Source organism: Vipera berus, assembly GCF_964194415.1.
Source record: "Vipera berus genome assembly, chromosome: 4".
Lineage (NCBI taxonomy): Eukaryota > Metazoa > Chordata > Lepidosauria > Squamata > Viperidae > Vipera > Vipera berus.
The window spans coordinates 68,923,651-68,936,172 of record NC_138206.1 but is presented as its reverse complement, the minus strand read 5'-3'; the positions used below and the strand labels follow the sequence as shown (position 1 = coordinate 68,936,172).

General features: G+C 37.6%; 1 protein-coding gene across 3 annotated transcripts in view; it reads right to left on the bottom strand.

Moving 5' to 3' along the window:
* Positions 1-12,522, bottom strand: part of SH3KBP1 (SH3 domain containing kinase binding protein 1) — a 148,233-nt gene that overhangs the window by 29,062 nt on the left and 106,649 nt on the right. For all 3 annotated transcript variants that reach the window (XM_081327632.1, XM_081327633.1, XM_081327634.1), the window contains 5 exons: positions 9,940-10,041; positions 9,588-9,636; positions 7,419-7,499; positions 5,178-5,340; positions 151-236 (listed from right to left, as the gene is read on the bottom strand). In XM_081327632.1, coding sequence (XP_081183758.1) covers positions 151-236; positions 5,178-5,340; positions 7,419-7,499; positions 9,588-9,636; positions 9,940-10,041 — 481 coding nt within the window. The remainder of the gene's footprint in view (positions 1-150; positions 237-5,177; positions 5,341-7,418; positions 7,500-9,587; positions 9,637-9,939; positions 10,042-12,522) is intronic.

Sequence of the window (12,522 nt, the reverse complement as noted above, 5' to 3'; positions counted from 1 at the left end):
ATATGTCAACTGATTACAATTCAGAAATACTCTTTTTATATAGTGATCTGATTATATATGTATATATATATATATGTGTGTGTGTGTGTGTGTGTATGTGTGTGTATGTATATGTGTGTGTGTGTGTGTGTAAAATGTACTTCAACTTACCAATGTCATTGCTTTTTTCAGTGAATCCCTTTTCTAAGGTGCTGGACAAAGAACAGCTCACCAAATCTACTTTTGGAATTTCATTCCTGCAGTTAGAAACAAGAGAGATGTTCATTTAAATTGCTTCATTCCCACTTTTTAGCATTGAGGAAAAAGAAGCATTCCTCTATGCCACTCCAGTGTCACCGCAAGCTGTCAGAGATACCCATCTCTCATAAAGCAGCACCCTGCTTGGATTAACCTTATCTTGTTTCTCCTTAACACCTGTCAAAAGAACTTATTTTAGACACACTAATATCCTAAATGATGCCTTAAATATTAGCTATGCCTTAATACTGAAGATAATTTGTCAATAATCCGAAAAACAATTTCAGCCTCTCTCAATAATATTATACAAAAGAAAATTTATACTGCCAATTCAACTCTAAAATATATGAGGTGCCCAACTGCAACAAAATAGTTAAGTACTCCCTAGGTCTGTTGCTAGAACCTTGGCATTAAGGGTTTGGATTACTAATACCCTTCTACTGACCAACTGAAATGGGAGTTTTTTTGCATAAATGGGTGGAATTAAAAAGGTAAGCTTTCTTTTAGACCCTAGTATCTGGGGATTTCGACTCAGAAACAGACAACTATATTTTTGAAAAGGAAAAATATCATCCATATGTTATAAATTGTGCCATTTATTCCCAGACCAGACAGAACTGATGGCTCTTTACTTCCCCAAACCACAAGCTCTTTAACAAAACATTCCATTTGTTGTACTGTATATTCATATTTACCTACAGTATGTGAATACTTTATTACTAGTGTCATTGTTTTTTTTAAAATAGACTCATTTTAGATCGTATGGTATGGAATTTTCATTTTTTCCTTCTAGTTAAAGATGCAGAATACTCCAGTGCATCTTTTTCACTGGTAGATATAATATTTATTTTCAAAACATGTCTTCTTTGAAATGAATCACAGAATATAATATTTGAAAGGGATGTTGGAGATCATGGAATCTAAGTCCCATTAGTGGCACAGTGATTAGAATGCAGTATTGTAGGCTAACTCTTCCCACAGCCAGGAGTTTGATTGTGACTGGTCTTCCATCATTCTAAGGTTGGTAAAATGAGGACCCAGATTGTTGAGGGTAACATACTGACATTTGTAAACCATTCAGAAAGTGCTATAAAGCACTATTGAGCAGTATATAAGTGCTATTATTATCAGGGATTTAATGACCATCTGACTTCTGTTTAAACTCTTCTAGCACAGTCACACACACCCTTGTAATGCATATTGTTCCATTGCTGAACAGCTCTTACTGTTGGACTTTTCCCCCATGATTTCAAATTAAATTAAATCATTTAATCCCATTTCACCTTGTCTGGAATAACTCTGAACAATTCTGACCTGTCTTCCACATGATATCCCTTCAGATAATAGAAGACAGTTGTCATTTTTCCCTACATATCCACTTCTTTGAAAAGTTTTCCTTGCAGGACCCTTATCTCCTTGGCTGCTATTCTCTGGACATAGTTCAGTTTGTCAGTTTCATTCCTAAAATGTGGTGATTAGAATTGGACTCAATAGTCTAGGTTTGGTCTGACCAATATAAAATAAAGAACTGTGATGACCCAGGGCATGGCACAGAGGCAAAACAGTCAACTGGCAGTTCAAACCACCCTTTATTTGCTCCAAATTTCCCCCAAATGCTCCCACATTTCTGGCAAGCCGCAGAACAAAGTAAGACACACACACCTTCAGCAGCCTCTGACTGCAAGAAGTTTCACAAGTTCTTAACTCTTCAGGCAGGGAAAGTGTGTGAATGGAACAAGCCATCCTCCTTCAGGTTTCAACTCACAAACAATTAGATTAGAAGAGTAATTTACTCAAGGCCATGTAGATAACAAGGAAAGAAAAATACATCCAAAATCTAACGAGTCTATGGAAATACAAGCTTGCCTGAGCAGTTTCAGAAGAGAAGCCAAAATTCAATCCAAACTCTTTGAACACCAAATCAAGTTTGTCAGCCAGTCCAATGGTTAGAGTTTCAGGGTTTCCGAGCAGAAATCACAAACAAAACGAGATCAGAGAGTTGTTTCCAAGATCAGCAACGGCACACAAAACTCCAAGCATTCAGCATTTGTTCCTGACAAATGCCCCTCCCCACAGCGTCTCCTTAAGTCTCAGTCTCCAGGTGTGCCTTGTGGAGAGGGGCGGGGTGCTCTCTTCCTGAGTAGTTGAGCCTGCTTGCATTGTTCCCTCCTTCTCTCCACTCTCCATGCTCTAGGATCTGGAGGGGGTGGCCCTTGCTCATCACCTGAGCTCTGTCTCTCATGTTCATCCTGTCCCAGTCCTGAAAGACCCTGGCCTGCCTCGGCCTGCTCTTCCCCACATTCCTCTGAAGCCACAGACACCTCTCCCTCAACCTCCATCGGCTCCAGTTCCAGCTCATTCTCCTCAGCAGATTCAGGCTCCAACGGGACATGACAGAACAGAACAGTGACTTCACTTTTGATTCCAAACTTCTTCGGCTACCCTTTTTGTACCACAAGTTAACTGTACCTTCCAACAAGTATTATGTCATTCCAATAAAACTAATCCTTTTCATACTTAAAAGAATAAGGGCCTGTTTTTACATGCTTATATATCGTGTTTCCCCAAAAGTAAGGCCTAACCTGAAAATAAGCCCTAGCTTGATTTTTGGGGGTGGGCCTAATATAAGCCCTATCCCAAAAATAAGCCCCAGTTTTGGGGTGAGGCACACATCTAAAAGTCAAGCTAGGGTGGGGGTAGGGGTGTGGATCTTCCCCATGTGCCCTGCACCTACCTACCTTGCAATGAGGCCTCTCCTCACTGGCCCACTTCTTCTGCGGCGTCTTCTACAGCCAGGCTTGCATTTCTCAGTCACAGTTCTTTCTAGAAGGCCTGTGCAGCCGAGGACTGAGCTATGGATTCAACCCATAGATCGGTACTCAGCTGCATAGGCCCTCCGTCAAGACCTGACTGCAAAATGCAGGCCGGAATGCAGCTGTAGAATGAAGCTGCTCCTTTAGCCCCAGAAGAAGTGGATCTGCTGGGCAGGGCTGTTGGTGCCAGAGGTGAGTATAAAAGATATTCCCCCAAAATAAGGCCTGGTGCCTCTTTTGGAGGCAAAAAAAAGACCTGGTCTTATTTTGGGGGAAATAGGTGTAGTACTTACAAGAAAAAGAACAGTGTTTATCAATGTCAGTTGAATAACCATAAACATGTCTTGACAATGTCAATTATTTCAGGCCTGACACTTTCCTTTTTGATACTACAAAAACTAATTTAGCACTGGTTTTTCTTTTAAATGATACCAATATTATCAGTAACAACAGACATACCTAATGTTCATGGAGGCAGACAGAGCCTATTAGTTAAACCTAGGTAATTTCAGAAACCCTCTGAGTAGATATAGTGATTGTTATGTCATCATCTCTATCAAACAGAACAAAGTAATCAGAGGTTGCTTAGGAAAAAGGCTTATAACCCATAACCAATCAGATTTGGTTATATTCTACATCCTGGAAAATTTTCAGGTATATGAAGTAGGTTTATTTCACATTAATACTCCTATACATGGTTTTATAAGTAAAAAATTCAAAAAAATCTTAGTTGCTACAAAAGTTCAGCTGGTCTTATTTGATGATGGAGACCATTATCATAATAAAATGAATCAAAATTATTTATTTACATTACAGGTGGCAAAGTACTATGTTTGCTGGCCATCTTTTTAATAAGATTGTTAAAGGTATTTATATAAATTATAAAATTATTTTATTAATTAATTTTTAATTGCTTTTCCTAAAGACAGGAATCTTGTAAAACCCCAAAAGGAACCAAAGCAATTAATTAATTAATTAATTAATTAATTAATTTTAGCCATCTTACCTCAAGGTAGCTCTGTTGAATTCTATACTCATTTATCACAAAAAGTCTAACTGAAAACAATAAGTAATATGTACTGTATAACTCTACATTAGATTACATTTTAACACTTTCTTATTGTATTATATATTTAATGTACTTAATGTAGTTCACAATGTATACTTGGTAGCCATGAAGGCTTTAGAAATGATATTCAAATGTTTTAGTTAGAAATATCAGATTCGTGCCAAAAATGATTTTCCCTATAACACTACTGGTGAGATAATTGGATTTTGAAGAAGTAGGACAGAAAGAGTATTGATGGTTCTCAACCTGGAGTTGAGAATAATACTGATAGCCAAGAAAACAAACAAAAGGCTAACAAAAAAAATCAATCCAGAATTTTCACAAGAGCTATAATAATCAATAAAATCATAACAAATAAACTTGTGTATTTTATAGTTGTATTAAGATAATTTTTCTCAACTTCAGTCAAACAGTGCTTTTATTTCATTTATAGTTTAAAGATCAGGTTCAAACTACCATATTATGGATATATTTTGTGAAGCCTCAGCACCCTTGAGAAGGCTATAATGCTGGGGGGAAATGGAAGTAAAAAAAAGAAAAGATTGACTGGCAGCAAGGTGGATGAACTATTAACATCAGCAATGAATGCACCACAGAAAAATGTAAAATGCCAAGTTGACAACAGATCATCCTGAATAAAATCTTATGTGGTTATTAATGAGTTGATAAGAGCACCAATTCAGTGTAGTGCAGGGGTAGGCAACCTCAGCTCTTTTATGATTCATGGACTTCAACTCCCAGAATTCCTGAATCAGCTATGCTGACTCAGGAATTCTGGGAGTTGAAGTCCATGAGTCATAAAAGAACCGAGTTCTAGTACTAGCTTAGGCACAAAGCCAACTACATGACCTTTGGCCAGTCACTCTTTCAAAGCTCTAGGGAGGAGGTAATAGGAAAACTATTTCTGAAAAACCTCACCAAGAAAACTGCAGGGACTAATCCATGCAGTCAGCAGGAGATAATACTGACTTCGGCACCAGAAAAATAAAAAAAAAGATTGATCTCAACTTGACAATTGATAATCATTATAGTTAAAAACAAGTGATGAGGTCAAATACCTTGTTTGAATCAGAGGCACAACTGGTCTTTCTGGTCTTCTTGGTGGCAGCGTACCAGGTCTGTTCAAAGAGTTTGTTTTTGGTGGTCGAGGTTTCTTGGGTGGTATAGCAGGAACAGAAGGCTTCTGTAAATCTAACATTTTTTGCTCTCTCTCTGGTCTTTCTTCAAATCAATTTTCCATCCAAAAGAATAAAGACATTTTTAAGCCGAATGATCATATACAATAGCTACAATAGCCAACAAAAGGAAAAAAGAAAAAAACAACTAGCAATTGATTTACTGTCACAGCAAGTATATTATAGTTAGCTGCCTAGAGTCATTGAGAGTTGGGCAGCATACAAGTTTAATAAATTAGGGTTCATCAAACAGTCATCTAGATGTTTAGATTGGATTTGGCATTTTTATCCATCTATTGATTCCTTCCTGAGGACCTGCGATAGCAGATGTTATTTGATAACGTTAAAGGTACTGTTGCAGGATGTAAGCCAAGTTAAGCTGCCTTTTGCAATTGACTGATGGTGATTTTGTCAATGCTGATGGTGCTCAAATGATGCTCTAGATCAGGGGTGTCAAACTCAATTTCATTGAGGGCCGCATCAACACTGCGGTTGCCCTCAAGGGGCCGGGTGGGTGTGGCCTGGGTGGGCGTGGCTAGAGTGTGTATGGCCTACTGAGTGGGCATGGCCAGCTCTACATCGTTCGCATCAAGGGTGCCTATGGGGGCCTGGGCAGGAGTGGGACAGATCTGAGGGTCTCTGGCAGGAAGAGGGTCTCTGGGCCAAGGCCAAGGCAGTGGGGGTCGTTCCCTCACTGTTTCCAGGATGGCTTCGCGGGCCACATGAAACCACTTCGTGGGCCGGATCTGGACCCGGGCCTTGTGTTTGACATGTCTGCTCTAGATATTTTAGGAATCCATCAAAGGCATCTATCATTATTGGTACTATCTTTGCATTCTTTTGCCATAATTGTTCTACCTCTATTTGCAAAGCTTTGTGTTTTGTGATTTTCTCCAATTCATTTTCTTCTATTCTGCTTTCTCCTGTCTGCCACATACACTATCCAGACATTTTTGTCTTTATTAAATTATTATATTTTTAATAAACAAATTGCATTTTTCATTTATAACTTTTAAAAACAGAATTAATTTTCTGCATGCTAAAATTTTTTATTATTTATTTATTTATTTATTATTATTTATTATTATTTTAATTCCATTTATATCCCGCCCTTCTCCGAAGACTCAGGGCGGCTTACAAGCTTAGCAGTAGCCTTCATTCTATGTATATGCCTGCTTATTAAGTTGTTATTTTCAACAATAATAAATGTGAATCTTAATAACTTGCTACCGTTGCCCAATTTAAGAATATTATAAAGGAATTCTTGAAATTTAACTGAAATGTATAAGTAGTTTACATCCATTTTTCTTATATTCTAAAATATTATAAATTATTATCTAATATTTGAACCACAATTTAATGACTGGATGAATTTCATGATTTAATGGACCAATAGTGGGTGGGAGGGAAGGAAGGATGTCTGTCAAGTCTGAATGCACATTAAATTCAAATACAGGTAACTGACTTCATTTGCAATCTGAAGTAATGTTTTATTCCATTTGCAGAGTTAAATAATAAATTTAATTATTTGCATAAATTGATCCAATAATTATAAATTACATAATAATGCAGATGGTATCAATTATCCATACTGCTTCAAAAGCAACAGCATTTGCTTGCTTTTTAGAATGGAAGTCAAGTTTTTTCTGGTTATATCAAGGTTCTGTTGGATCAATATCTGGAGAATCAAAAGTTCTATACTGGAATAGCCTTGGATGTTCTCAAGAAGCCTTACATATATTTCATCTAACATTTGGGGTTTTCTTATATAGAGAGAAATAACATGCAGTTTTAAATAAAACAAAAGAGAAACTCACAGAACCTTATTTCATTGCTGATGCTTCTGGCACTTATTTTACAAGTAATCATGCAAGTGTGAAATTTGGGCCACAACAAAACTGGTGGCATATGTGTCACACTCACAAGTTAATTTCTACCCACTACAGTATGGAATTCCCTTATTCCTGTTCCAGAAATTATATATAACAAAGATTTTTGTACCAGTGTTTCTGAGTCTCTGATCAAAAAGTTAGAACCGAGAAGACATAAATGCAATTTGTTTCTTGGATGAAAGATTAAAATAGAGATATAAAGGTGGTTTTCAAACAGAATTACAATTCTTACCTTTTTCTTCTATTCGATGAGGAAGACATTCTGGCCTCTCAGGAGGAACTTTTTTAATTTCATGCTTTCTGTCTGTAGTAGCTATCAAAAAGCATAATATTAAACACTTAAAAAGAAGACAATAAAGATTTTTTTCTGCTCTGCTAATTTAGTAGTTTTTCACTTAAAATGTGATAGGCTGTTTCTCTATGGATTACACACCTAGACCTATTTATATTTAGGAATATTTCAGTTTCAATTAAACTCTGTTAAAGTTGGGTTCATATCAACAACCTAAGATATGCAGATGATACCACTCTAATGGCAGAAAGTGAAGAGGAACTAAAGAGCCTCTTGTTAAGGATGAAGAAGAGTGCAAAAGTTGGCATGAAACTTAACATTAAGAAAACCAAGATCATGGCATCCGGCCCTCTCAATTCCTGGCAAATAGATGGGGAAGAAATGGAGGTAGTGACAGATTTTATTTTCCTGGGCTCCAAGATCACCGCAGAAGGGGATTGCAGCCAAGAAATTAAAAGACGCTTGCTCCTGGGGAGGAAAGCCATGGCAAATCTAGACAGCACACTAAAAAGCAGAGACATCACCCTGCCAACAAAAGTGCGTATAGTCAAGGCTATGGTCTTCCCAGTTGCAATGTATGGCTGTGAAAGTTGGACCATAAGAAAGGCTGAGCGCCAAAGAATTGAGGCCTTTGAACTATGGTGCTGGAGAAGACTCCTGTGAGTCCCTTGGACTGCAAGGCATTCAAACCAGTCAGTCCTAGAGGAGATCAACTCTGACTGCTCTTTAGAAGGCCAGATCCTGAAGTTGAAACTCAAATACCTTGGCCACCTAATGAGAAGGAAGGACACTGGAGAAGAGCCTAATGCTGGGAAAGATTGAGGGCAATAGAAGAAGGAGATGATAGAATGAGGTGGCTGGAAGGAGTCACTGAAGCAGTAGGCGTGAGACTAAATGGACTCCAGAAGATGGTAGAGGACAGGAAGGCCTGGAGGAACGTTGTCCATGGGGTCATGATGGGTCGGACATGACTTCGCAACTAACAACAACAAACTTGGGTTCATTGTGTCAGATACAGTAACTATCAAATCAAGTAGATTTCAAAATTTAAAATTATAAGAAGTGATTACCACTGCTATGGCACTTAACAGGAAAAGGAGATTCACTGCTTTGGTTTGCTTATATGACAACAATCCATCATAATAATTCTTATCGGATGTCAGTCTACAAGTGAATTCAGCAATATTTCAGAATTGCCAAAGGTTTATTTTATCTCTATTGTAGCTGAAGCTAGAATGCTCATGATTATATTTATGCCTCATATTATATATTGACTAATTAATTTAATTAAAATAATCTGTCCTATTGCAGGAGCAAGAGAATTAAAGTGAAAGAAGTCTTTGTAATTCCACAACTCATACATGAAGTGTAGCATCCTAAATGAATATTTCCTGTGTTTATTAGGATACACAAATGTCCTTTTTAACTGTCTCCTCAAAACATCCTTCCAGACAAATTTAGTTGATTCATTTGAATGTAGGGTGCATACATTTATTACCATACAAGTTTGGGTGAATCTTTACTCATAATCATAATTATGCATATAAAGTAAGATTTAAAATACAGAGAATAGTGTATTTACAGCTGTTTGTCCATTAGTCTTTCCAGTGCCTATACATTCTAATGTTTTAGGATTTTATTTCATACTTCTTCTCTTTTATTCCTTGGGTTATGAGCTGGTGTCACGTGAAGCCTTTTTTGAAGCTGTCATTAAGTAAACATTGCAGTTATTAAGTGACATCACAGTTGTTAAATGAATCCATTATAATCAATGGGCGGGTTTTCCAGAAATCAGAAGTAAATGCTGAAAACTGACAAAAAACATGGTTACATGGCTGTGGGATGCTACAAATGGTTGCAAATTTGAGCCAACTGCCAAGCAATGACAGGGCTGCAGGGGTGGTGGTGGTGGAGGGGGCAGCTGTTCAGAATATAAATAGATCTGGGGAGGTCCATTATAATTTTGAATGGATGCTAGGTGAGGAGTACCTGTAATTGCAATTTAACCATTTAACATGGTATGGTATATACAGTAGCTGAGAGCCTGTTAAGAGACACCAAATAGATTGTTATATATTTAAGAGCATATTTATTGATGCTGTAAATTACCTGATCCTTGTTTGAAAGGAGCTGAAGGGGGTGGAGGCTTTTTAGGTCTCTAAAATAAAAGAAAATGAATAAATAAAATATTATTAACAAAGAAATGAAAGGTGGCACCTGGTAGGCAAATGACACCATAAAAACATGAATATTTATCAAATATCAAAAAATATTTGATATTATTTTTAGGATGCCAATATGCAGATTATATTTTATAAAACTGTAGTTTTCACAGTTATTTCCATTAATTGTGATTTTTTTTAAAAAAAATGAATTATGTTTTATTGTGATTTAGATGGGCAACATTTGTAAATGATGTAAAAGTTAATTTGCTTCATAATAATAGGCAAATTGCTCCTACCTCTTTTTCAAAATCAGGAAGTAATAGTTTTACAAAGTTATCAGGGAATACTCCTCTTCTACCATTAAGTTCTCCTTCCCACCAGCCAGCATCAATACAATCCTATGATACATAAGAGTGTATATTGAAAGACAATTACTCTATAAATCAGGATTATTTTTTCTTGTGCATTGATAATAAATAGACAAATACCTTGAATCAGTAGTTATTATGATATATTTACATCACATTCCTCTATAACCATTTTGACCAGACAGTCATAGCACTTATTTCAGAAAGTGGGATTTTCTCCACATGTAATGTGCTGTTCTTACCAATATGTGAAAGATCTTACTGCCATTCTCATTCTTCATTTTGTAAAAGATTGGATTATTACAAAATAAGTAAACCCATCATTACAGAATCTAGCTATAGAACTCTTAATCAATCAATCTATCAATCAGAATAGAGCTGGAAGGGACCTTGGATGTCTTCTAATCCAACCCCCTGCTCAAGCAGGAGACCCTATACAATTTCAGACAAATGATTGTCCAGTCTCTTTTTAAAAACCTCCAGTGATGAAGCACCCACAAATTCTGACGGCAAGCTGTTCCACTGGTTACCGTATTTTCTGGCGTATAAGACGACTGGGCGTATAAGACGACCCCCTACATTTCCTGTTAAATTATAGGGTTTGGGCTATACTCACCGTATAAGACTACCCCTCTTCCAACGCACACCAAATAAAAATTAAAAAACATCAGATTTGATTTTAATATGGTAATTTTAATTCAAATGCTTATGACATGCAGATACTTAGTAGGAAAACTGTCACTTATAAACATAAGGCTGTTTGTCATCAAACATGTAAACATAAAACAGTGCAAGTGGATTAAACTTTTCCTAATTCACTCTAAAGCTTTCCCTGAGCGGACCAAATGGGAGATCCGCTCCAGGTTTTCCAGCCAGCCCGCCCAGTTCCTGAGTCAAATGTGTCCTTAGAGCTAAGAAAGCTGCTCTGGCTGCTGCATTCCCCACCTGCCTTTCAAGTTGGGATAGACTGCAGCTGCTCTTCAACTTTAGAAGGAAAGACGCCCAGACCCCAACCTGTAAAAAATCACAGACTGCAGCTTCTTCTCCAATTGGTCCCGCTTTCCCTGCGCAGACCAAATGGGAGATCCGCTCCAGGTTTTCCAGCCAGCCCTGTCCCTAAAGTTTCAGCACCCGGCGTATAAGACGACCCCTGACTTTTGAGAAGATTTTCATGGGTTAAAAAGTCGTCTTATACGCCAGAAAATACGGTAGTTGTCCCCACTGTTAGAAAGTTTCTCCTTAATTCCAGATTGCTTCTCTCTTTGATTAATTTCCATCTGTTATTTCTTGTCCTGCCCTCTCATACTTTGGAAAATAAGTTGATCCCTTCCTCTTTGTGACAACCTTTCACATACTGGAATACTGCTATCTATCATGTTCTCCTAGTCCTTCTTTTCTCTCGACTAGCCAAATCCAAATGCTGCAATGGTTCTTAATACGCTTTAGTCTCCAGGCCTTTAATCATATTAGTCACTCTTCTTTGCACTTTTTCCAAAGTCTCAACATCTTTTTTGTAATGTGGTGAGCAAAAATGAATGCAGTATTCCACGTGTGGTCTTTCTAAGGATTTATAAATTGGTACTAATACTTCACATTATTTTGATTCTATGCCTCTGTTTATACAACCAAGGATTATATTAGCTTTGTTTGACTGCTGCCACACACTGCTGGCTCATATTTAAGTAATCGTCCACTGGGACTCCCAAGGTCCCTCCTCTACCTTTTGGATGACAAAGTTGTCAGCTAACTTGGTTAGGAATCTGGTCCATCTCCCATTTGCTGCAGTGTTTGTCTCTCAGTTGATATCAGGATAGATAAAGTCCAGTTGCTTTTGAAAAAAGCACCTTTCAGATAGCATACTATAATATAAAAATATGATTATTTTAAAGTGGAGAGGAAAATATATGTCTGGATATCTGGGATTAAAAAAAAAATCTTCCCCATTTACTGCCACCTTGTAGTTTCTCTGCCTCCTCTCCAAAAGTGCTAAATGGGAGCTAATATAACTGATTTGCAAACTATGATTGATCACTATAAGGTGAAAATAAATACTTGAAACAATTTATTTGCTGCCATGTAATGGCTTGTTTGGAGCTCTGCATGCTAGATAAAGTAGTCCAGGGGTGTCAAACTCGCAACGTCACGTGACGTGTTGTGACACCTCTTGACTTTTTTGTCATTGCTGGCAATGGTGTGGGTGCGTTTCGCTATGATGCATCTGACCCGCAGGGCAGCAGTTTGACACCCCTGAGGTAGTCAAACTGATCTGTAAAAGTGTATGCAGGGATAAGATAAACTTGGTTTTTAGAACTCCAAAACTACTTGATGGCACATCTTCATCTTCAAACATAGCCTGGAATCTTAATCTCAAGCAAATTGACTCTCTAACCAGGGCTTTTCAACCGGTGGTACGCATACCACCAGGTGGTACTTTAGTACCTGGCAGGTGGTACGCGACCCCCAGCCAAGTGTAGCGGGGGAGGGAACCAGGTAAAGAGGTGCTGCACAGAA